Source organism: Dendrobates tinctorius, unplaced genomic scaffold, assembly GCF_039654945.1.
Source record: "Dendrobates tinctorius isolate UK_male_01 unplaced genomic scaffold, ASM3965494v1 ptg000028l, whole genome shotgun sequence".
Classification (NCBI taxonomy): Eukaryota; Metazoa; Chordata; class Amphibia; order Anura; family Dendrobatidae; genus Dendrobates; species Dendrobates tinctorius.
The window spans coordinates 2501-29254 of record NW_027361696.1 but is presented as its reverse complement, the minus strand read 5'-3'; the positions used below and the strand labels follow the sequence as shown (position 1 = coordinate 29254).

General features: G+C 47.5%; 1 protein-coding gene across 5 annotated transcripts; it reads right to left on the bottom strand.

Annotated features, from left to right (window-relative positions):
- Window positions 1-100: 100 nt before the first annotated feature.
- FAM118B (family with sequence similarity 118 member B) lies at window positions 101-25553 on the bottom strand. 5 transcript variants are annotated; one of them, XM_073569948.1, is made up of 10 exons: window positions 25436-25552; window positions 25247-25339; window positions 24949-25000; window positions 24711-24777; window positions 22822-22901; window positions 21631-21883; window positions 20602-20829; window positions 19556-19684; window positions 19023-19308; window positions 3285-4054 (listed from the first exon to the last, which is right to left on the bottom strand). In XM_073569948.1, the coding sequence occupies exons 5-10, from the start codon at window positions 22896-22898 to the stop codon at window positions 3375-3377; spliced, it is 1653 nt and encodes a 550-aa protein (XP_073426049.1). In that variant the 5' UTR covers window positions 22899-22901; window positions 24711-24777; window positions 24949-25000; window positions 25247-25339; window positions 25436-25552; the 3' UTR covers window positions 3285-3374. The 5 variants fall into 5 exon arrangements, with proteins under 5 accessions (XP_073426052.1, XP_073426049.1, XP_073426051.1 ...); XM_073569951.1 differs by lacking the exon at window positions 3285-4054 and adding an exon at window positions 101-798 and having other exon boundaries at window positions 24711-25000; window positions 25436-25548; XM_073569950.1 differs by having other exon boundaries at window positions 24769-25000; window positions 25436-25553.
- Between the last annotated feature and the right edge of the window lie 1201 nt (window positions 25554-26754).

The window sequence follows — 26754 nt, the reverse complement described above, 5'->3', positions numbered from 1 at the left end:
CTAAGCGTTATTGCCAGGTGCCTGTCACAGCCTCGGGTGTCCATCATTGTGCCTGTCACAGCTTCAGGGGTCTGATGTGGTGCCTCTCATTACTCAGCAGTCATTCACCTGATGCATTTATTTAGTTTGCAGCTTGACTGCCTGTCAACACAACGTATGAAGTGCCAGCAAGAATATGGCAGCTCTCCCCCTCCAGAGCAGCAAGCAGAATGTCCACCATCCTCAGCGCTGCCGCCAGTCATCACTGGTCACAGAGGAGTCAGATGATGGAGACTAGACAGGAATTGTGATCATACAGTTCTATAACTCTGACGTGAGAAGCTTCACATTTCCAGACCTCACAGCTGAGGGTTTGTGCCAGTTGCAAACTCTGAGAACTCAAGTAATTGCATTATGACAACGGGCTAGCACTAAGTGGTAGACGTGGTAACAAACCCCCAGCTGAGAGAAGTATTAGCGCTGTACAGGTTTACTGACAAGAAGCGTGTGCATCACAACATCTCCTAGAAAAATGTGGGGCGTCTGCACACAAGCGTGGTCCGTACTATGCGAGATCCTCGGCGCTGGGTCCGGGATGGGAGATGTGAGCAGGTTGCTGTAGAGCAGCGTGGATAATCCTAGGAGTGCCTGTCATCCAGACACTGATACAGCTGCAGCAAAACTGCCTGATGAGCGGCACATCGGCTCCAGTGTTCCCGTCCTCCATGCTGACGAAGCCTCGTCCTCCTGTAAAGACTCATGCTGCAGCGACCTCAGCAGTGTGACATCACAGTGAGCGGCGGCGTCATTTACTGCTACCTGTAAGAGAGAACGAGAGTCACTATCCTGCACAGATGACCCTCAGCGCCACTTCTGGGAGCTTTACCAATTAAATTAAGAAATGGTGTCTGACTAATGCACAAGTCTCATCCTAACAGATGGGATAATGAATCTGCGGTATTCATCCCACACGTGAAACTCGCCGCTCCCTTTAATGCCGATAACAGCAAAACCTGCTCAGAGGGGAATATTTATTTTAAAGTGAGGAGTACAAGTGCTCTAGAGCACTGATCATCAATGCTCGGGGCCAGAGATAGTCTGACCACAAAGAACAGGTGCCGGTGGTGTAAGGTCTCCACATGTCCCCTTACACCCCAAATATACTGAGCTGTGAAGGGGCAGCAGCAAGACTCCAAGCAATTTGAGTTCAGCTCTGGGATATAATACTGGCTGTAACTCATGATCAGTAATGTATGTACACAGTGACTACAGCAGAATAGTGAGTGCAGCTCTGGAGTATATTACAGTATGTAACTCAGGATCAGTAATGTATATACACAGTGACTGCACCAGCAGAATAGTGAGTGCAGCTCTAGAGTATAATACAGGATGTAACTCAGGGTCAGTACAGGATCAGTAATGTATGCACACAGTGACTGCACCAGCAGAACAGTGAGTGCAGCTCTGGGGTATAATACAGGGTGTAACTCAGGATCAGTAATGTACAGTATGTACACAGTGACTGCACCAGCAGAATAGTGAGTGCAGCTCTGGGGTATAATACAGGATGTAACTCAGGATCAGTAATGTACACTGCTCAAAAAAATAAAGGGAACACTTAAACAACAGAATATAACTCCAAGTAAATCAAACTTCTGTAAAAATCAAACTGTCCACTTAGGAAGCAACACTGATTGACAATCAATTTCACATGCTGTTGTGCAAATGGAATAGACAACAGATGGAAATTATTGGCAATTATCAAGACACCCGTCAATAAAGGCATGGTTCTGCAGGTGGGGACCACAGACCACATCTCAGTACCAATGCTTTATGGCTGATGTTTTGGTCACTTTTGAATGTTGGCTGTGCTTTCACACTCGTGGTAGCATGAGATGAACTCTACAACCCACACAAGTGGCTCAGGTAGTGCAGCTCATCCAGGATGGCACATCAATGCGAACTGTGGCAAGGTTTGCTGTGTCTGTCAGCGTAGTGTCCAGAGGCGCTACCAGGAGACAGGCCAGTACACCAGATGTGGAGGGAGCCGTAGGAGGGCAACAACCCTGCAGCAGGACCGCTACCTCTGCCTTTGTGCAAGGAGGAACAGGAGGAGCACTGCCAGAGCCCTGCAAAATGACCTCTAGCAGGCCACAAATGTGCATGTGTTTGCACCAACGGTTAGAAACCGACTTCATGAAGATGCCCTGAGGGTGCGACGTCCACAAATGGGGGTTGTGCTCACAGCCCAACACTGGGCAGGACGCTTGGCATTTGCCACAGACACCAGGATTGGCAAATTCGCCACTGGTGCCCTGTGCTCTTCACAGATGAAAGCAGGCTCACACTGACCACATGTGACAGTCTGGAGATACCGTGGAGAGCGATCTGCCTGCAACATCCTTCAACAGGACCGGTTTGGCAGTGGGTCAGTAATGGGGTGGGGTGGCATGTCTTTGGAGGGCCGCACAGCCCTCCATGTGCTTGCCTGACTGCCATTAGGTACCAAGATGTGATCCTCAGACCCCTTGTGAGACCATATGCTGGTGCGCTGGCCCTGGGTTCCTCCTAATGCAGGACAATGCCAGACCTCATGTGGCTGGAGTGTGTCAGCAGTAACTACAAGATGAAGGCATTGAAGCTATGGACTGGCCCGCCCGTTCCCCAGACTTGAATCCGATTGAGCACATCTGGGACATCATGTCTTGCTCCATCCACCAACGTCACGTTGCACCACACCACAGACTGTCCAGGAGTTGGCGGATGCTTTAGTCCAGGTCTGGGAGGAGATCCCTCAGACCATCTGCGGTGCCTCATCAGGAGCATGCCCAGGCATTGTACAGTAGGGAGGTCATACAGACACGTGGAGGCCATACACAATACGGAGCATCTTTTCCTTGTCATGAGGCATTTCCACTGAAGTTGGATCAGCCTGTAATTTGATTTTCCACTTTGATTTTGAGTATCATTCCAAATCCAGACCTCCATGGGATATTCATTTTGATTTACATGGATAGTTGGTATGTTTTATTGTTCTGAACACATTCCACTATGGAATGAATAAAAATTTGCTACTGGAATATTTCATTCAGAGATATCTAGGATGTGGTATTTTAGTGTTCCCTTTATTTTTTTGAGCAGTGTATGTACACAGTGACTGCACCAGCAGAATAGTGAGTGCAGCTCTGGAGTATAATACAGGATGTAACTCAGGATCAGTAATGTATGTACACAGTGACTACACCAGCAGAATAGAGTGCAGCTCCATTTCTCTCTGTAATGTTAGTTGATGAAATAATCAAAGATTTATTATTAAACCTTTTAATAACCAGAGACTAAAAAATTTCATATTTTACTATTAATAGAAAAAAGTTTTAACTAAGTTAATGATGCTTTTATTTCCGTCCTCTCTTCGCAGGTTTTGGTCTTAAGTCTGAGCTATAGTTTAAGGCAGTAGGTGGAGCTGTTCTTGCCCGCATTGAGTAGTGGTACTGGGAAGGACGAGGTAACGGGATGGAGGCATCTGACAGTCTGGCTGTCGTTTCCTCGGGTGCTGCCCCCTCCTGGTCACACAAGGCTTGTGCCTCCCTCTGGTCGGTGCTCTGCTGGATTGCTAGGAGGTGTAAGCTTGCGGTCAGTTTGCTGATGTTGGTGTTCATGTGAGCGAGCAGATGATTTCTCTCCGTCTCCACTTTTAAGATCTTCCTGAACACGGTGCTGTTCCTGTCCGCGCCGGTGGTGAGTTGACACAAGTCCAAGTGTAATGCATTCACCTTGGTCATTATCACTTTCCGCAATCCTTCCTGTGCAGCCGTGAAGCTCCTGAGCTGCTCCTCCAGCACCCAACGTCCATGACTGCGGTTGAGTGATGGGTGTGGAAATGATTTTTGGTAACAGTTGGTGCGTGGTGGATCCGTAGACTGAGGCATCATGGGAAGTGCAGACAGCAGGACACCATGTTCTCGATCAGTCTGTGTAGACCTGTCCGTTCTGGGGTCCTCAAGGAAAAATGGCAGAAACTGACCTCTGGCCTCATATGACTCCTCCGCTTCGTAGGTTTGACCATGTGTTTGACCTAAAATGGGAACGTGGAGACGTTAAAAATCAGGTAAGGTCATCGGTTTGGGGGAGGGGAAGGCGGTAGTCGGGTTTCTCAAGTTTAATGCAGACTTTATATACCAATATTGTCGCCATTGCAGCTCACATGGGGGACGTCACTCGGCTCACCTAGACCCCACATCCACAGCCGCCTAGTAATATACCGGGGACTGACTGCCACATTCGGCAGAGTGGGGAGTGGGAAATGTCTGCGACAAATGAGAATGCAAACCCAAAGTCATACAGACATGATCGACAGAAGAGTCTGGGCAGCCACGACAAGGTTCTGCCTGGTGTTCCGGCGGTTCCTCCTGTGTAGCCCGACATCTCAGAATATGCTGCATCTTCAGGGGAGATCTGTGCTCTAATCTCCTTGTCCACCATATTCAGCCCCTGCGCTCAGAGCGATGCTCTGTAGCCTCCTCACCCAGATCCAGATGTCTGTTGTGGAGGACGATCAGTAGACCTTTTATCACCAATTTCCTTATACAGATGGTCAGCTCAGTGGCTAGCACTGTACTGTATATAGGGCAGCAGTAGCTCAGTGGTTAGCACTGTATATAGGGCAACACGGTGGCTCAGTGGTTAGCACTGTACTGCATATAGGGCAGCACGATGGCTCAGTGTAAGGCACTGTACTGTATATAAGGCAGCATAGTGGCTCGATATAAAGTACTGTATATAGGGAGGCACGGTGGCTGTTAGCACTGTACTGTATATAGGGCAGCATGGTGGTTCAGTGTAAGGCACTGTACTGTATATAGGGCAATGTGGCTCAGTGTAAAGCACTGTACTGTATGTCGGGTAGCTCGGTGTAAGGCACTGTACTGTATATAGGGCAACATGTTGGCTCAGTGGTTAGGACTATACTACATATAGGGCAGCACAGTGGCTCAGTGGTTAGCACTGTACTGTATATAGGGCAGCACGGTGGCTCAATCTAAGGCACTGTACTGTATATAAGGCAGAATAGTGACTCGATGTAAAGCACTGTACTGTATATAGGGCAGCATGGTGGCTCAGCACTGTACTGTATGTAGGGCAGCATGGTGGATCAGTGTAAGGCACTGTACTGTATATAGGGCAACATAGCTGTGTAAAGCACTACTGTATATCGGGTAGCTCGGTGTAAGGCACTGTACATAGGGCAACATGTTGGCTCAGTGGTTAGGACTATACTATATATAGGGCAGCACAGTGGCTCAGTGGTTAGCACTGTACTGTATATAGGCAGCACAGTGTAAGGCACTGTACTGTATATAGGGCAGCACAATGGCTCTGGTTAGGACTACTATATAGGGCAGCACGGTGGCTCAGTGGTTAGCACTTCTATATATGGGGAAGCGCAGTTGTTTAGTGGTTAGAATTGTACTGTATATAGGGCAAAACGCTAGCTCAGTGATTACCACTGTACTGTATATAAGGTAGCAGTGTGGCTCGGTGTAAAGCATTACTGTATATTGGGTAGCACAGTGGCTCGATGTAAGGCACTGTACTGTATATAATGCAGCACGGTGGCTCAGTGGTTAGCACTGTTCTATATATAGGGAAGCACAGTGGGTCAGTGGTTAGTACTGTATATAGCGCAGCACGGTGGCTCATTGGTTAGCACTTCTATATATGGGGAAGAACGGGGTTTAGTTGTTAGCACTGTACTATATATAGGGAAGCACAGTGGCACTGGCTAGCACTATTCTATATATAAGAAGCACAGTAGCTGAGTGGATAGCACTGTTCTATATACACTGCTCAAAAAAATAAAGGGAACACAAACAACAGAATATAACGCCAAGTAAATCAAACATCTGTGAAATCAAACTGTCCACTTTGGAAGCAACACTGATTGTCAATCAATTTCACATGCTGTTGTGCAAATGGAATACACAACATATGGAAATTGGCAATTATCAAGACACACTCAATAAAGGAGTGGTTCTGGTGTCTCCTGGTAGTGCCTCCAGCCTCTGGACACTACGCTGACAGACACAGCAAACCTTCTTGCCACAGCTTGCATTGATGTGCCATCCTGGTCAGCTGCACTACCTGAGCCACTTGTGTGGGTTGTAGAGTTGTGGTCTGTGGTCCCCACCTGCAGAGCCACTCCTTTACTGAGGGTGTCTTGATAATTGCCAATAATTTCCATCTGTTGTCTATTCCATTTGCATAACAGCATGTGAAATTGAATGTCAATCAGTGTTGCTTCCTAAGTGGACAGTTTGATTTCACAGAAGTTTGATTTACTTGGAGTTATATTCTGTTGTTTAAGTGTTCCCTTTATTTTTTTGAGCAGTGTATTAGGAAGCACAGTAGCTCAGTGGTTAGCACTGTTCTATATATAATATATGTAGGAAAGCACAGTGTCTCAGTGGTTAGCACGGTTTGCTGTGCTGGGGTCTTGTGTTCAAATCCCACCTAGGACAACCGGACAACGTCTTAAATGAGTTTATGTTAGCCCCATACATGCATAGGTTTCCTCCAGTTTTCTCCCACACTCCGAATAAAGATAAGAAACGTGGATTGTGCCCCAATGGGACAGTGATGATGACTTCTATATAGCACCATTACATTTTCCACAGTGCCTTACATACAGATTCCACATTTAAGCTCTGGTTTTCTCTACATCCAGGCTCCTTCCGTCTCAGGTGTCTGCTCTTCTGCACAAGAATTGTCCTCCGCTGAGGATCATGTCCCTGCTCCTCATAGAAGTGGATGTGGAGCTTTGTACGATCTATTACATTACAGAGTATCTTCCACTCTATCTGAGCATATCAGAGCAGAGTGCCATCTTCCCACTCCTCCTCGAAGTGCTCTGTGGACCAGTCCTCCCCAGGCTGGCCCGTCTTCCTTTCATCAAAGTTGGACCCAGACTCCTCAAACATAAGACATGTGGGGGTCAGCCTAATCTTGACCATCCGGAACATGCCACAGATCGTGCATATGAATGCAGATACTCCAAATTAGGGTTGGGGGACACAGTGGGGGACATCGGGGTCAGAGAAGTGATCACCACACACAACCAGTCCTGGCCTTGATCTCGCTTGCTTTAGGTCAGCCTTGCGTTTACTCCATGGACAGTTTTGTCCTGATTCCTGCTCATTAGCCTAAAGGAAGTTTATTTCTGCCTGATCCTTGTCCTACAAATCACTAAAAAAATGTTCGGCTCTGCCACTTCTGTCGGACTCCATCCGCTCTGTCAGGACTCCATGTCCTGGTTTCACTTGATGTACGAGACGTGTATCTCCCCCTAGATTATGTTCCAAACTGTGGTCTGATTATTGCTCAACGCAACCCAACTAATGACACGATGGATATCCTGCGAACCAGGGAAGTGGCGGACATCCAGTACCCAGACTCCATCCGCACAATGCCTCCTCCAAAGACCAAAACGTCAGAGAAGAGACCTCACTCCACCAGGGGGCTCTCAACGTTCCAACCTTCGCACTGTGAGGATGGCACCTGCAGCACAATTGCCGTCCTGGACGGAACAATGATTGGTCACAGTCACCGTCAGCAGGGGCAGCCCTGACACTGAGGTTACAACATGTCAATGTATGGACAATACATTGGCGCTATAGAAAGGAATCGTATTAAGTTGTATAGACAGGACGACGGGAACAACGTTTATGGTGATGGCGAGTGATGAGACAAGTCGCCATCACATATGACGTGCTGTACTGCAGGGTAGAAAGATAGTGATGTGTACGACTGCTGGGGGCTTCTGAATGAGGTCCGCCGCAGCCAGAATTTAGGTATCTAAAGATGATAGCAGTGTTTACAACAAGTGAAAAGAAGCTGAATCCCCATAATCGCAGTTATCTCCATATACAGTACAACAGCCGTTTTCCCCGTACACAGTATAATCACATTTATTCCCCATACACAGTATAACGGCTGTTATCCCCATACACAGTATAATCACAGTTATCTCCATATACAGTATAATCACAATTATTCCCTATACACAGAGGCACCATGAGCAGCTTATTCAACTACAAATGAAAAACAGGAACATAATATCAATGTATAAATTGAAAATGAAGAAAAAGTTATAATGGTCTGCTCAGGTAATGGTAGTGTCTGCATTGTTTTTTACAGACGTGAATCTTTAGGGTACGTGGCCAAGTTCAGGATTTTCTGTGGGTTTGAAGCTGCGGATTTATGCAGCGTCCAATCTGCAACGTCGCGATGTTCCAGCACAGTGGACGGGATTCCTAGAAAAATCATATCCACTATGCGACTGTGCCCACGGCTCACCCGCGGAGATGGACATGTGGAGCAATTTCCAAGACCGCCGCATGTCAATTTCTCTTGTGGAGACGCTAGTCTGTGCTACAGAAATTACATCAATACAATGTATTGAACGCGGTGAAGCTGCACGGTTCAGTGATCACAGAGGATTCACCTGCATTCAATAGACGGCAGCGCTTTAGATGCAGCAAACATCCAAAGCTCTGCTAGTTCCGGATTGTGTGCACCCGACCTTACAAGGATAAACGGAGATCTAGTCCAAACTTAGTTTTCCTGTTATTCTCTGATCTAATATTTCGTTTTATGACCTTTGTTTCTGAAAGGCTTTACATCTGTGCGGCATGGAGTCACCTAACATCGGACCCGGCAGAGAGATATTCAGCCCACGTTGACTGGACAATGTCCCACAGGTCTTTTTCATTTCTGATGTTGCTGTACAAATTCTCCATTGGGCTGAGCCCTGGGAACCGAGCTGAGCTCCGGGGACCGGACAACCTCTTAGGCTAGGTTCACATTGCGTCAGGGCATCCGTTTAACGGATGCGCTAACGCTGATGTCATTTTTGTCATCTTTAGTGACCTAGAGCTAACGGTATGCGTTAAAGCTAGGTAGCGCCAAGATACCATGCGCTACCTAGCGTTAGCCCATACAGTTCTATGAACAGCGAACGGGTCAGTTCGCTGTGCGTTACTGCCAACGCACCCAAAAACGCTGCAAGCCGTGTTCGAGGGTGCGTCATGAATTAACGCATACTTTCTAACGAATGCCGATTTTGGCATGCGTTAGTATCATTGCGGCCAATGGGTGCGTTAACGGACCCGTTAAATAGCGTTAGTGCCGCTATGTAACGGATCCGTCAGCGCATTGCCCTATAACGCAGTGTGAACCCAGCCTTAATAACATCAGTCTTGTTGGTCTGCACCCAGGATGTTGTCTGCTTGCTGCTGTGCTTGGGGTCTTTGTCCATTTAAAGGGCATTTCTTTTTCAGTATAAGGCTGGGGTCACACTGCGTTGAGGCAGTCCGTTAATGCTGCCATAGACCCCCATTATGTGACGCATCGCGATGTATGCCGTAAAGCGGCACTCGTTCGCGATGTGCCGTCAAACACTGACGGAACCTCGGACGCGGGCTGCAGCGTCTGAGGCTCCATCACCGTTAGCCCTGATGAATCATCAGCGCTAGCGGTATAGCATAACGCATATCGCGTTATGCTACAGCGTTAACGCAGCCCGTCAACGCTATGTGTTGAACGGGCTGTGTTAACGCTATGTGAACCTGGCCTAAGACAACATGGCCTCTCCCAGTATTGCGATATATTCATACTGGTCCACGGTGCCTGGTCTGCGATAAATGGACCCAACTCCATAGTATGAGGAACATCCCCAGACCACTTTGCTCGCACCTCCATGGTTTCCAGTCTTCAGTGTCCTGTGGCTGAATCCAGGGTTTATGGGTGGTTTCACCATGTCTGCGGCCCTTACACCCAGTGAGGACAAGCTCTCTGTTCTTTGGCGCACTGTAACCTTCTAACCACGTCTTTCTCTCAGCAATGACACTTTACAATTTCTTACAGATAGCTTTTCTTCTCGTAGGCGTCTTCTGATGGCTGCCGAACTCACCAGTGACTGAAGATCTCTGATCTTCCTGGAGCCGATCACTGGACGCTTCTCTGCCATGCTTGTGATTCTGTGATCTATGCTGATGGTAGGATTTCTTTTCCTACCACGTATTTCGGGTTTTGTTGCCAGTTTAAAGTATTTGAAATCTTTTCAGCTAGTTTCTGCACCTCATTATGTTTTTTTTTTCTTTTGTAATCAACTTCTTGATCAAAGTTTTTTCTCCTTTGGTGCAACGACCCATTTTACTCACTGAGCCAGGGCTAAATCCAGCAGATACAAGATCTGCTGCCTCATTTTTTACGTAGGGGACATAATCGACACCTGATTCTTCACAGAATGACTGACGTCACTAATGAACTCCATACTGCTATTAATTAGTACACCCCCTTTCATTAAATGAGCTAATAACACCCAATTAGCAGCATACGTGTCAAGGCTGCTGATTCTTTTGGTTGACCATTAATTGCCTACACCTAGTCAGGAATTTATTCTCATGTCATGTGAATATATATTATATATATTACACATACAGTTGTACTCAAAAGGTATACATACCCCGGAAGAATTTTTGCTTTTTTGGCCATTTTTCAGACAATATGAATGATAACACCAAAACTTTTCCTCCACTCATGGTTAGTGATTGGGTGAAGCCATTTATTGTCAGACTACTGTGTTTTCTCTTTTAAAATTATAAGGACAACCCAAAACATCCAAATAACAATGATCGAAAGTTCACCTACCCTGGTGATTCTGGCCTGATAACATGCACAGAAGTTGACACAAATGGGTTTGAATGGCTACTAAAGGTAACATCCTCACTTGTGACCTGTTTTCTTTTAATCAGTGTGTGTGCATAAAAGCTGATTGAGTTTATGGGATCCAGACAGACTCTTGCACCTTTCATCCAGCCACTGACTTTTGTGGATTGTCATGGGGAAAGCAAAATTATTGTCAACGGATCTACGAGAAAAGGCAGTTGAGTTGTATAAAACAGAAAAGGGATACAAAAAGATATCCAAGGAATTGATAATGCCAGTAGCAGCGTTCAAACTGTGATTAACAAATGGAAAATCAGGGGGTCTGTAAAAACAAAACCACAGTCAGGTAGACCAACAAAAATTTTGTTCACAACTGCCAGGAAAATTGTTCAGGATGCAAATAAAAACCCACATACAACATCAGCTGAAATACTGGACTCTCCGAAACCCAGCGTGTGGATGTTTCAAGATGCACAATAAGGAGGTACTTGGGGCGTGGCTATGCAGCGGTGAGAGAAGGACGCACGCTGCAGGAGCTCACATTAATCCTGAGTACATCCTGCGCTTACCGCCTGTATTGAGCACAGGACCTGGCAGCGCTTGGTGCCCGCCGGTGTCAGGACCCCCTGGGAGCTCAGAGGAGAGACGCTGGACGGCTCCGGTGGGCAGGAGCCCTGGAAGATGGGGGTAGGCAGTGGTGCCTGTGGGGAGCGGCGGCCATCTTGGACGCGCGCTCTATCAGAGGGAGCGCGGCGTGCAGTCTCCAGCGTTGCTGGGGCAGCGTCTCATATCCTGCAGGATTCAAGAGGAGTGCTGTGATTGCCCTGGAAAATGGGCCCCGCATGATTCCCTCTTCTGTGAATTGAACTGCTGGCCTGCTAGTGTCACTACACTGCTCCCCCTCCCATTGCTGCTGTCTATGAGGGTGGATGTTCCTCCCCCCTCCTGCCATAGGAGCCTTGGTGATATTCTGACTGTATCCATACGGATTCTGCTCCCAGGCTGCAATTAATAAATGTGGCTCCTACTGTGCATATATAACTACAGCAGGAAGACTCCTGGACTGTATAACATCAGCTATACCGTGGTATTTCATGGCTCTTAATCATGAACCGATCTAAAGGATCGACAGCGGCAGAAAAGTTGAAGGAATTTGCCAGATCCGACCCTTCTGAGAGTGCACGCACTTTACGAAATGCCCCCTCGCAATCTCAGCGTAAAAATCGTACCTCAGGAAGTGGAGAGGAGATTGAACAGGAGGAAATGACCCTTAAACAGGCATCTGAACAGCTGATGCAGGCTCTCTCCCTCACTAGGCCATCCTTGACGGAGAAAATAGAAGAAGTCAACACCGAGGTGGGGAGACTCCGTCACGACATGCAGGCCATGAGAGGGCGCATCATGGAGGTGGAGGCGAGAGTGTCCCAGGTGGAGGACACCATTACGCCAATGGAGGCTAAGTTAACTAAAGTAGCGGGATCTACGAACGCCTGGAGGCAAAAGGCAGACGACCTAGAAAACAGAATGCGGCGGAATAATATCCGTGTCATCCGTCTGCCTGAGCGCTCTGAAGGTCAACACCCTGAACAATTCTTAGAAAGCTGGCTTAAGACCTCTCTGGGAGATGAATTCTCCTCAGTGTTCGCCGTTGAGAGAGCCCACAGAGTCCCCACCAAACCTTTACCTCCAGGAGCCCCACCTAGACCTTTCCTGGCACGTCTCCTCAACTGTAAAGATAGAGACACCATTCTACGCCTCGCACGACAAAAGAGCCCCATCAAGTTCAACGACGCCGTGATCTCAATCTTCCCGGATTTCTCCATGGAACTCCAGAAGCAACGTGCGCAGTTCATTGACATCAAGAAGCGGCTCAGGGAAAAGAACATTGCATACTCCATGATTTATCCAGCTCGGCTTCGGGTTGTCCATGGGGGTTCCTCCGTATTTTTCACGGATCCGGCGGAGGCTACCGAGTGGCTGCGGTCCCATAGAGGATCTCCTGCAAAGGAATCCTAGTATGTATACTTTCACTTGGATCCTTTTACTGCAGGCTTGGTTGGAGCTCTCCTGGCGGGCACCCAGATATCTACAATATCGGACACTACATTTAGTGATGGTATCCCCTTGTTTGTTTTTCGATAGAGGAGCGGGACTTTGCTCCTATGTTACTAAGTTTATATTTTCTTTTCAAAAGCTTTAATTTTAGCTTTAAGTGTTATTTAGGTAGAAATTGCAGCCAATGGAAGTCTTGCTATTTGCGTGGTGGCTCTCAGTTCTACATAGGCGCCGATGCGCAACATATCCAGATAAGTGGAGATGGGTACTGATTTAATTAATATGCATGATGTGGAATGTGAGGGGTATCAAGACCCCCCCCGAAAAAAGGTTAAAGTTTTTTCACAAATCAGGCACTATCACCCTCATATTGTGGCTCTGGTCGAGACACACTTGACCAGAGATACGGCTCGGACTGTGCAGAAACCGTGGGTTCAGTGGTCTATACACGCATTTCACACCAGCTACTTCAGAGGGGTCTCATTACTAATACACAAGGACGTTAGATGGGAGGTCCGGGAGGCCCGGAGAGACTCGGAAGGGCGCTTCATATTTGTGTATGCACTGATTAATTCTAGGAACTATGTCATTCTGTGTGTTTATAATCCCCCTCCAGCGGGTACGTCAATTCTCCAGAAAGCATTGAGCTTTGCTTTGAATTACGCAGACGCGGATATCATTTGTATGGGAGACTTTAATTTGGTGATAATTGCCTCGACAGATTGAGACTGGATGACGGGACACAGGGTGGGACCCCATCGGCAGTTACATCCCAATTATCACAGTTTATAGAGGGTAGTGGATGGTTAGACCTATGGAGAACACGTCACCCAGAAACGACGGCGTATACTTGCCACTCCTCCACGAGACGTTCCTTATCTCGTATAGATTACATATTTGGGTCTAGTGGTCTGGCACTGTGGGTGGATAGTATTGAACATGGAAGCAGAGGGATTTCAGATCATAGCCCAATCATCCTTAAACTCAGATATGGCCTGCCGAGTAATAGGATAACATGGAAATTAAATCCTTTCTGGCTGAAATTAATTAGGTCACCTGACAGAACAATTGACCAGTTGCGTGTTTTCGTGTCCTCTCACCCGAACCCCGGAATGTTAATTTATTTTGGGACACCCTTAAGGCGTACTTGAGGGGCTGCCTATCTTCCACGATCTCCTACATCAAACGGGTGACGTCGGGGGAGGATGACGAAATAAAGCAACAATTGAAAGATTCAGAAGCCGCTTACGTATCTGATCAAACTAGTGGTAATAGAGTGGAGTGGTTAAAGGCCCAAAGATTATATACTCAACATATAGACTCCAAATCTAAACGTAAATTATTTTTTACTCGCCAATCCTACTTTGAACTAGGGAACCAATCTAGTAAATTTCTGACCTATTTGGTGCGGCAGCACAACACAACTAACACAATATTACAGATCCGCAGCTCAGATGGTACAGTGGTGTCCTCGACGGAGGAAATAATGGGATGTTTCCATGATTATTATAGCTAACCAGGGGTGTCTAGACTATCTATCAGATATAACGTTTCCCACACTAAGTGCTTCTCAGCGAGCCTTTATGGACGCTGAGTTCACTCTGGATGAGATAGAAGATGCCATGAGGGATATGGCCTCTAGGAAAGCCCCTGGGCCAGATGGGTTTCCTATTGAGCTGTACAGGAAATACCGGGAGATCTTAGCGCCACTTTTGTTGTCGGTGTTTCGGGGGATTTGGGGGGGGGGGGGGGGGCATGCCAGAGTCCTTCTATGAAGCTAATATAATAGTGCTTAAGAAAGAAGGGAAGGACCCTCTGGACTGTGGATCTTATCGCGCCATATCTTTAGTAAATGTGAATTACAAAATTTTCACGAAGATCTTGGCAACTAGGCTGAATTCAATTGTTTTGGAACTTGTGCATCCTGACCAGACTGGCTTTATGCCTGGGAAAGGCACCTCCATTAATATTAGACGGGTTCAAATCGGTGGTTCAATATAGCTCCCTGATGCCAGACAATAGATGGGCATTGGCGTCGTTGGATGCGGCCAAGGCCTTTGACTCCCTTGAGTGGCCTTTCCTCCACGCATGGTTGCAGAAATACGGTTTTGGAGATAGATTTTGAAACCTAAAGCCCGGGTCATTGTAAATGGTTCTGTTTCTGAGTCCTTTTCTCTGCACAGGGGAACTCGTCAGGGGTGTCCCTCTCCCCGGCCCTCTTTGCTCTTGCAATAGAGGCTTTGGCAATTGGCATGAGAACTTCTCCTAATATTATGAGTATAGAGATAGCAGATTGGGTAGACACCATAGGCCTTAACGCCGATGATATGATATTTATGGATACAGCGGAGGAGACATTGACAGGGGTGATTGCCACTATAAATGAATTCAGTAGATATTCCGGCCTGTATATAAATTGGGAGAAATCTGCTCTGGTGCCTCTTTCTCATGCCCCAATGCCGCGACTTGGGACTCTCTCCTTGTTGCCCATTGTATCACATTTTAAATATCTGGGTGTTCACATTTCTCAATCTAACACACTTGATCTGCAACATAATATATATCCGTTACTAGAGATGGTCAAGGTTAAATTTGCGATTTGGAGTAAACTCCAGCTATCTGTAGCTGGACGCATTAATCTAATTAAAATGATACTACTCCCTAAGATCAGCTATTTTCTCCAACATAGTGCTGTGGTGGTGCCTAAGTCTTTTTTCACTAACTTGTATTCCCAGATTACGTCTTTCATATGGGGGAAAACCAGGCCAAAACTTAAGCTATCCACCCTACAAAGGCCAAAAGAAAAAAAGGGGGGGGGGGGGGAATAGCGCTACCGGATTTTTTTCTATATTATCTGGCGGGACAGGCAAGAGCCATAAGTAAGTGGTTGCCTGGTAATTGTCTTCCTAATTCTAAGAGTCATTTGCTTCATGCCGCACATGCCGATTGCCCGCTGGGGTTCTTGGAGATGGAAAAAGTAAAAGTACCACGTCTGCTGCCCATGCTTCGTCTGGCAAGACTAGTGTGGAGACAGATTAAGAGGGTGGTTGGATTTAGTGACATCGTAGCTGAAATGCCCTTATGGAATAATAGTTATTTCCCAACATTGCTGGCCCACCCATCTGCCGAATTCTGGCCTCAGTACAATGTCTCTACGATAGGGGATATATATGAATGTGGGACACTATTATCTTTTGAACAACTACAAGCTAAGTGCAATGTCTCGAGGTCACAATTCTTCCGATATTTGCAATTAAGATCAGCCTTTCAATCGCATATGAGATGTGTCGGTATGAATAATGCTATTTCGTCTCTACCCTTGATAGGCATTCTTAAATCACAGGGTCCCCAGGGTCTCATCTCCTCTCTGTACACACACATGCTATCGGTGGGGACGGAATCTGCCATATGCCTGGTTAGGGGGAAATGGGAAAGGCTCATCCCTGATGCACAGGGAGAGGAGTGGGAGGAAATTCTGGAGTCACCAACTAAGGTGTCTCCGTCAATTAACAATAGAATGATACAACTTTATATCATAAACCAATCATATTTGACTCCGACTCGACTTTTTAAGATGGGCCGTTTCCAATATTCGGAGTGTTTGAGATGCCATGCATCCGATGCAGATTTGATTCACATGATTTGGCAATGTCCGATTATAGTACACTACTGGAAAGAGGTAATGTCATTATTAACCTCCCTGGCGCAGATTCCTGTTCCCCTTGAGCCTTTGGTTTGTCTGTTTGGGGTGTGGGATGATGAGACATGGGGACATTATACGGGGATTTTCTTATGGGAGGCGTTGTTCATGGCACAGAAAGTGTTGGCGCTGCGGTGGATGGGGGGGTTCGGATCCCTCCCTTAGGACCTGGATAGCATTGGTGAACTCAGTTATACCATACGAGCGCACGCTCTACCAAAATAGAGGGTGCCCAGGTAAATTTGAGAAGATATGGGAGGGGTGGAATTCCTCTCGTCTCACGTTGTACGACGGAGACATCGCATGATAAAGAGCTAAATATATAGACATGGGCTGCAAATAGTTGTTTTGTAGTAGTAGTAATGTTTTAGAAGTTGGCAGGCTTTATTATTTGAAAAAAAAAAATACATAGACCAATGTAAGGCAATTGACAGTATGTTTTATTCTATGCACAGTTGATATGCATACGCTGTTTGATATTGATGCTCTGTGATATGTATGTGTGTCACATGATATTTTCATCACTGTCGGTTTGCATATTGTATATCCTGCCTGTGGTTCAATAAACGAATTTAAAAAAAACAATAAGGAGGTACTTGAAGAAAAATGGGCTGCATGGTCAAGTCGCCAGAAGAAAGCCATTACTGCACAACTGCCAAAAAGTATCTCGCCTACAATACCCAAAACAGCACAGAGACAAGCCTCAAAACATCTGGAACAAGGTAATTTGTAGTGATGAGACCAATATTGAACTTTTTGGCCACAACCATAAACATTACCTTTGGAGAGAGGTCAATTATGATGAAAGGAACACCATTCCTACTGTACAGCACGGAGGTGGAGCGCTGATGTTTTGGGGATTTGTGAGCTACAAAGGCACAGGAAACTTGTTCAAAGTTGAAGGAAAAATGAATGCAGCACGTTATCAGCAAATACTGAGAGCAATTTTGCAATCATCAGCCCAGAAGCTGCGCATGGGATGTACTTGGACTTTCCAACATGACAACAATCCAAAACACAAGGCCAAGTCGACACAGCAGAACAAAGTGAAGGTTCTGGAGTGGCCATCTCAGTCTCCTTGTTAGGCGTCAGGTTTCTGCGTCTGCTCTGCAGGAATCCAGACCCTTATATTCTGCGGTCTCTTGCTGTTTATCTACCACAAAGATTGCCTTGCAGCAAATCTCTCCAGGGGCTAAGTCCCTCTGTCCTCCTACTGAGCATGCTCATGAGACGATTTCCCATTAGAGATCGGGAGTCATGTGCTCAGGTCCTGCTCCAGATCTCATTGGTCCATCTTGGAGATCTGGAAGCTTCCGGAAGGTCCCGGCTGCTATAAAAAGCGCTAGTATAGTCTCTAGTTGCTACTGTGTGAATGATGATGGATGTATGATTCTGGCGAATGACTCAATTGAAACCCCTTCCCTCTGATATTACGTATGTGGACAGGGACTAAGCTTAGAGTCAGCGCCAGTGCGCCACTACTACATCATCCACAGTTGCTAGCGTCTGACATTGCACTTGCGTACTAGCGGCAGTGTCCTACGCCGCGCTGCAGTTGCAGCCCTCCTTGGCGTCCGCAGTTGCGATGTCGCTCGCACGCACGGTAGGTCTAGACGGACGCAGTTCCGCTGTCTTTGGCTCTGCTCCTGTGACCAGATACCGTGTGTGAATTTACTCTGAGTACTGTGACTCCAACAGGCTCAGCCTCATTGTATTTGTCTTTGTTGGCACCTCTGTGACTTAACAGAGATTGCTCTGCGCACCTGGGTGACGTTTAACCCACGTGCGCATTTCCGCCATATTGCTTGCCTGCCACCACTTAGCAGCAGTCATATCATCTACTGCACGGTGGACCCCGAGCAGCGAACGCATTTTATTATTATTTTTATTTAGTGCGTTCCGCCGTTCCCAACACTCCTGACCTCAATATCATTGACCAACTCTGGGGAGATCTCGAGCGCGCAGTTAATGCTAAACAGCCCAGGAATTTACAGGAACTGGAGGCTTTTTGCCAAAAAGAGTGGGCAGCTTTACCATCTGAGAAAACAAAGAACCTCATCCACAACTACCACAAAAGACTTCAAGCTGTCATTGACGTTAGAAGGGGCAATACATGGTATTAAGAAATGGGGTATGTAAACTTTTGATCAAGGTCATGTGTATGTTTTGGGTTGTCATTATGATTTAAAAAGAGAAAACACAGTAGTTTGACAATAAATGGTTTCACCCAACCACTAACCATGAGTGGACAAAAAGTTTTGGTGTTATCATTCATATTCTCTGAAAAAAGGCAAAGAAAGCAAAAATTCTTCCGGGGTATGTAACTTTTGAGCACAACTGTATATATATTTTTTTGACAACCCAGAGGAGACCTTCTTCTACTTACACCCTGTATTATACTCCAGAGCTGCACTAACTCTTCTGCTAGTTATTGGACACTGTTAAACATTTGTGTTGCAGAATAAGACAGATGTTGCAGTATTTGCCAATCCCAGAGTTTTGGGCATTAATCACCTGAACCCAGCACCGCATGGCGACACTAAGCTGCAGCACTGTCCCGTACCTGTGCGGCCCTTTGTGGAGATTTCGTTTGCAAGCCTCTCAAAGTATTCGGGGAGGTCGGAATACTCTGTGCCGTAGGAGATGACCTTTATCCCCTTGTCCAGCATGTTCTCCCGCAGCTTCTTGAACTCGTCCACGTCCTCCCTGCGGACCAGCATAAAGTGCTCCAGGTCCGACTTGTGCTTCACAGCCTCCAGGAACAGAGCCTGGAACGTTGTGTCGTCCACGGTGCGGCCACAGCCCAGGAACAGGAAGGACTTGGTCTCGTACAGTTTCTGGATTTCTCTCTGACAGAAGAAACAGAAAAAGTAAAAGGAGGAAATAACAGCAGATATAATCTCCAGTACACAGGGCATATAATAATAAAAGCAGGAACGATCATATAATGGGAAAGCAGCACAGAGTACGTCAGGAGGAATGTTTGCGGATCTGGTGGGAAGTAGCCACAGAGAACATCTAAGTTGTGGGGTGCTGGCAGCACAGAGTGTTTCAGCACAGGAGAGGCTATGCTCGGGCGGTGCAGTGAGAGCTCACCATGACCTCAGTGTTCCTGAGGACGTTCTGGTACCCGGCCGGGTGCAAGACAATGCCACTGGGATTGGTGTAGACGCCATGTATGTGCAGGACACTCAGCTGCTTCTTTTCCTGAGCCCATTCTAGAACCTGTCACAAGACAAAATGAGGCATTACAGTCCGGGAGCGGGTTATCATGAACCAGTGACCATCATTATAATGAACTGTATCTCCACACCTAGGCTCCCCGATGTATAATCCCCAGATACATCCCCACACCTAGGCACCCCAATGTATAATCCCCAGATACATCCCCACACCTAGGCACCCCACCCCAATGTATAATCCCTAGATACACCCCCACAGCCCAATATATAATTACCAGATATATCCCCACACAGGGCCGACCCCATATGTAGTCCCCAGACACATCCCCACAGCGGGCCGGCCCGGTATATAATCCCCAGACACATCCCCACACCTGGCCGGCCCGGTATATAATCCCCAGACACATCTCCACACCGGTCCAGCCAAATATATAATCCCCAGACCGGTCCGGCCAAATATATAATCCCCAGACACATCCCCAAACCGGGTCGGACCAAAATATAATCCCCAAACAGATCCCCACACCTAGCCAGCCTGATACATAATCCCCAGACATATCTCCACACCTGAGCACCCCCAGATACATAATCTCCAGACACATCCCCACAACCGGGTGCCCAGATACATAATCCCCAGACACATCTTCACACCTGGGTGCCCAGATATATAATAATCCCACAACGGGCAACAACTGCAAGGAGTTTGTATGTTCTCCCCATGTTTGCGTGGGTTTCCTCCGGGTACTCCGGTTTACTCCCACATTCCAAAGACATACTGATAGGGATTTTAGATTGTGAGCCCCATCGGAGACAGCGATGATAATGTGTGCAAAACTAAAGCGCTGCGGATTATGTTAGCGCTATATAAAAATAAATATTTTATTATCCCCAGACATCCCCACACCCGGCCAGTTCGATATACAATCGCCAGTCTATAATCATATGGCTGCTGGGATTTACCTTCTTCTCGTCGGTGAGGTCTAGGGATTCCAGTTGTTTTTCCTGATGAGCAGCGTAGATCTCAAGCAGATTGTCAAAGTTAGTTGTCAGGACCAGCGCGCCGTGCTCCATTAGCTGCAGCACGGACTGGAGAAGTTGCTTCCCTGAGTCCTCCATCTTTGACTCCAGGTCATCAAAGACTTCATAGAGACAGTCCTTGAAGAAGGTGGAGCGGACATTGCTGGTGCGCTGCGAGAAAGGAGCGAGAACAAGAAACAGGTGACAAACAGACCGCAAGATAGGAGATCCCCATAGCACATGATCCCCCCCATGTGTGGCACTGATCGGTGACCCCTGAGATCACAAGATCGCTCCCAGCGTGCAGCACTGATGGGTAACCCTTGAGATCACATGATCGCTCTCAGCGTGCAACACTGACCAGTGACCCCTGAGATCACATGACCGCCCCCAGTGTAGAGCACTGACCGGTGACCCCTGAGATCACATGATCGACCACAAAGTGCAGCACTGACCGATGACCCCTGAGATCACATGACCGCCCCCAGTGTACAGCACTGATCGGTGACCCCTGAGATCACATGATCGACCCCAGCGTGCAGCACTGACCGGTGAACCCTGAGATCACATGATCAACCCCAGAGTGCATCACTGATGTGTGACTCCTGAGATCACATGATCACCCTCAGTGTGCAGCACTGACAAGTAATCACTGAGATCACATGATCACCCCCAGTATGCAGCACTGACCGGTGACCCCTGAGATCACATGACCGCCCCCAGTGTACCACACTGACCAGTGAACTCTGAGATCACATGATCGCCCCCAGCATGCGGCACTAACCGGTGACCTTTGAGATCACAGGAACGCACTCAGCGTGCAGCATTGACCAGTTGCCCCTGAGATCACATGATCACCCCCAGTGTGCAGCACTGATTGGTGACCCCTGAGATCACATGATTGCCCTCAGCATGTGGCACTGACCGGTGACTCCTGAGATCACATGATCGCCCCCAGTGTGCGGCACTGACCGGTGACAGCTTCTGGATGAGGTCGTGGGCCACATGGATCAGGTTCTTGTCCTCATGGAGACATTTCTGGAATTTTTTGCTCTCTTCTTCTTCTAGGAGGTCGAAGTCATTAGCAGCATCAAGCAGGGCCTGAATTAACCCCTTCCAGGACTTCAGAGCTGGGACTTGTGGTGCTACAGCTGCACTAATACCAGTTCCAATCACCAGCACCAGTTCCTGGGGCCTCTTGGTCTTTAGACTTGGTAAAAGTTTCCTGGAAAACAGAAAGTTTCGTCTGATAGGACTAATACCGCTACCCGGCATTGTGAGCCCCTGCCACCCCTTCACATGACAATGGTATGACTCTGCACAGTATCCAGCAAGAAGTGACATCACATGTGATTTATGACATCAGCTGATGATATCACCGGACAAACAGAGGAGGGACAGACCACTGTGCGGAACACTGAAAGGGGTGTCCAGGTCTGGAAAACCAGCGCCACCCTGACCACAGTCCATGTGTGGTACTGCAGTCTGCTCTGTTCACTGCTATTGAGCTCAGCTGCAATTCTGGATATAAGCTGCAGACAGGAGGGGGCTGCTTCTTAACCTGTTCCCCTTCCTCAGATCTGGCAGGGGTTTGTTTACATCTCAGAGGTCATACAGGCGGGGTCCACTTCCTCTAATTAAACCGAGGATTTTCTAGGGTCAGGAGTTTGTATCGGCACGGGTCTGACTCATCGGACTTTGCAGGGACTACGGGGTAGGAGCGGGGGCAGAGATCCTCGCTCTGGAGCCACTGGTGCAAAGCAGAAAAAATTGCTGTCACTGCTCGCTGGAGTCGCATTCAGTGTCGAGATGTGGGGTTGGAGGGTTTAATATTCCCTGAATGAAGGTTATTATAAGGGGTCCCCGAATTCAGGGGTCCAGCAAAAAGCTAATATCTGGACCTCTGATCTGAGTAACGAGTCTGTGCGTGAACTCCTAAGATTTGGGGGAGATAAGGCTGCGCCATATTGGGTTGATGTGATATATCATCACTGGTGATGATATATCATCACCAGAGTACTCCAAAAATACTGCTATATAGTGCTGACATGATACATCACCGTCCCCGACCCCGTCTTCATTCTGCCTCCACTGGTGGAGGAGGTCACAGTATAGCCATACTATGAGGCCACCTGCGGGTCTGGATGTCGAACAGCCTCTTACCTGGGCTTCTTGGCTGCAGGAACGCCGTCCTGTATGAGCATCAGCTGCTCCGACTTCAGGTGCAGAGCAGAAGCCATCAACTGCATGAGAGAAGATGCAGCGTTACGTCCAAGGGTCTGCTCAAAACGCCGACATTACCGCATGGGAGTCCATACTCCGCCACACACCACCTCCCATGCCGTATACACCGCCCGACGCATCTTGTATATCCACCCCATGCACCCTCTACATCCATCACACGCCCTATACACCACCCCATGCACCCCGTACATCCACACCGTCCCCCCGCCTCATCTGCTTCCTCTTGGCTGGAACCTAATTACCCCCTAACCCGCAGCTACCCCCGCGTTGCTCCAACAGTCCTCCATTATGGTCCATTGCTCCGCACACTCATCGCGCACGAGACGGCGGCTGGCATGTGATGGGACGTGGAGTGGAAAATCTGAGCCCTATGAAAGTGGAGTAAGGCTATGTTCACACGTTGAGTTTTTGTTGCGTTTTTTATGCAAATTTTAAGCTGCGATTTACAGTACTAGTAAAAGCTATGGGAGTTCAGAAATTTTCTGCACACAGTTTTTTTTCTGATTTTTACAAGCTGGAGCATGTCACTTCTTTCAGTGGATTTGCAGCATTTTGTCACCCATAGAAAGCAATGAGGGAGTGCAAAAACGCAGCAAAAAACACAGGTATCAGTTTTTTCAGAATTCTTGGTGCAAAAATCTAAAAAGATACATGCCCAGATTCAGAACAGCCGCGGTTTGGACGCAGCTCACCTGCGCTGTGTTCTAGGTGACAAGCACAGTGGATGTTCCCGTGTGATTAGAGCGCAGCGAAAATACACTGGGTCCAAAGCGCCGCTATTCCTGATCATGGGGTGTACCTTAAGGTATGTGCCCACGATCAAGAACTGCTGTGGGTTTGACACTGTGTTCATGCAGCGTCACACCCGCAGCGGCCAGATGTGACAGCATAGTGGATGGGATTTCTAGAGTAACATATCCACCATGTGTGCACGGACGCATGCGGCTCACCAGCGGAGATGGACATGCAACGAGTCTATCGACACCGCAGCATGGCAATTTCTCTTGTAGAGACGCAATGTGCTGGACACAGTGAAGCCGCGTGGTTCAGTGATCACAGAGGAGTCACCTGGGTTCAATAGACAGCGGTAAACATGTGCTGCGTCCAAAGCGTCTGCTATTTGCTGATCGTGGGCCGGACCCTACAGAAGTTAAAAATAAAGTTTAGTGGCTCCAAAAAAGCCTGATTTATCAGCATGCACAAGAGACAACAAAAACACAGCAAAAAACTCAGAAAAAACTGCTTTTTGTAAGCGGATTACTTAGGGTAAGTTCACACTAGGATTTTTTTTTAGCATTATTATTCTGCAGCAAAACCTGATCACTTGTGCAGAAAAAAGCATGTTTTCCTTGCTGGGGTTTTGGCATGCCAGATTTGTCTCTTGTACATGCTGATAATGATTAGTGCTGGAAAATAAAGTCCTATTCTATAGAATCAGATTTTGGCACAAAAAAAGCAGCAAAACCAGATACCTGCATTTATGGTGCGTTTTTTTAGTGTTGTTTTTAGCACCCATTCATTTCAATGGGTGAAAAACGTTAAAAAAAACACTGAAAGTGACATGGCCCATTGTGCAAAAAAAAGCTATTCAAAGCACAAAATCCTGATGACAAAACAACAACAAGCTGTATGTATGAGATTTCTGAAATCTCACAGACTTTGCTGGTACTGTAAAATGCAGCTGAAAATTTGCATAAAAAAAAGCATTAAAAAACGCAAAACCGCCCACTGTGAACTTAGCCTTACTGCCAAGAGAGCAGGTTTTGATTGTGGAAAAACTGCAACACAAACGCAATGTGTGAACATACCCTAGAGCAGGAGGAGATGCCGGATCACTGAGCTCTCTGCAGCCTCCGCACTACTGACCTCTACAAACTGGAAATATAAAAAAAATGGAAAAAAAAGTCTCTGTGCCAAGAAAGTGATTGTTTCCCAAGACAGCGGTGATTGGCGAGAAGGGCAGACGTCACCATGGCAGCGCCGGCGGGAGCCGGGCAGTGGCCGCTCTGCACATTAGTGACATTCCTCCCGCAGCTCGGTGTTCACCTTTCTGTGCTGGTCACGTCCGGATGGTGCGAGCCCTCAGTTCATCGAGAACCTGCAAAGACAAGAACAGCAGCAGCTCAGACCCCAAATCTGCAGTACTACAACTCTCAGCATGCCCAGCTGCCGAAGGCTAGGATGTGTCCTACAACATAGCTGGATGCGCCACCACAGGTTATAGGGCTCTCGGTAAACAAGTCTTCTCACATGTCTTACAATTCTTCACTACTTTCAAGATCTCCGCTGGCTGTCAGTGAATTCTTATTTACATTCAGACTCAGAAAATCAGACTGAACCTTACACTTCTCACAGCTGAGGGGTTGTTACAGTTGGATCCAGTGTGGACAATCCTCTGTGAGATGCACAGCCCAAACTCCAGACTGATACAGCTTACCTGCAACGACACATTGTAATGAACCTTCAAAGACATTTGTGCTGCTGATGTCTAGCTCATGAAGAATTGACCAGAGTGGATACAAGAGCAACAAACCTGCAGCTGTGAAGTCTGACATTGGGCTGAACCGCTGACAGCAAGCAGAGATCCTGAAACTGTAAAGAAGGAAAACACAGAGGGCCGATGCATCATTTGTTTGTGATGTTCGCTGATGTTTCCCAAAGTTCTTGATTACAGCTCAAAATCAATTGATTTTTCTTTAACCGGTTATTGTAATTTTTTAGCTCTAAATGTTGTAAAAAAGAAAAAAAAAAAGACCTAAACTGAAAACTCCAAAAAATGGGAGAAAAGTGACGATGAATCAGGGCCAGTGTCTATTAGAAGCTTTCAGGGTGCGGCGCAGCGGCGGTTGGTAGGTGCATGGTGGGCACAGCGGTGAATGGTAGGTGCAGCGGCTAATGGCGGGCGCAGGGGAAGATGGTAGGTGCAGCGGGTGATGGTGGGAGCAGCAGTGGATGGTAGGTGCAACAGCTGATGGCGGGCGCAGGGGCAGATGGTGGGCACAGCAGTGGATGGTAGGTGCAGCGGCTGATGGCGGGCGCAGGGGCAGATGGTGGGCACAGCGGCGGATGGTGGACGCAAGGGCGGATGATGGGCGCAGCTCTGAATTACCCCACACAAAAACTACACACCCCATGTATTGTTAGCAGAGAATCAGGGATTATAGTGTCAGGAAAATACATTACAAATTCCACCACAGTCGCACGCGAAAGTCTGGTCTCAGATGCAGATCAGACAACCTGGAAATGAAGAACTGACATGTCCTGCTTCTTTAAGAAGAGCTGACAATCTAATGTGCCCATGACTGTCCCCAATAATACAAGGGAGCCGTCCTCCATCACATGGACTGTGACACAAGAGCTGACAATCTGATACAGGTGAGAATAACAGAAGTGACCCCTCATCTATCACAGACATACCAGAGACGTGGCCTCGGCAGAAGAGCTGACAATCTAATGACATACATGAGAATAGTAGCGTCCCGTCCTCTCCGGCAGACGTTCTACAGTCAGGACTCAGGATGTGGCTGCAGGCGTCCGGCAGCTGTGCGGTGTGTGTGCGCTCAGGTTGTGTCCTGCCTGACGAGTCACCGCTCAGGTTTATCTAGGACCGTGACGTAAGTGGAGCTGAGTGTCCGTGGACTGGGGGAGGGGACACCTCATCGGGGGCAGTTCTCGCAGTCTGTTCTCTACTCCTCACGGCCCGGTGCCATCCAGGGCTGTAGAGTCGGTAAGCCAAACCTGCGACTCCGACTCCTCAATTTCCCTTACACCGACTCCAACTCCACGACTCCGACTCCCACACATATTGCTTATATTTAAGTGAAAAATTTATTGTAGTACAATGTGAACCTC

Coding starts and splice junctions, on each gene's coding strand:
- FAM118B (XM_073569950.1), bottom strand. CDS start 22,898: ATGGCTTCTGCTCTGCACCTGAAGTCGGAGCAGCTGATGCTCATACAG. Junction 21,884..22,821: donor CCTGCAGCCAAGAAGCCCAG/GTAAGAGGCTGT, acceptor TCTGTTTTCCAG/GAAACTTTTACCAAGTCTAA. Junction 4,055..19,022: donor CTCCACAAAGGGCCGCACAG/GTACGGGACAGT, acceptor TTCCCATTTTAG/GTCAAACACATGGTCAAACC.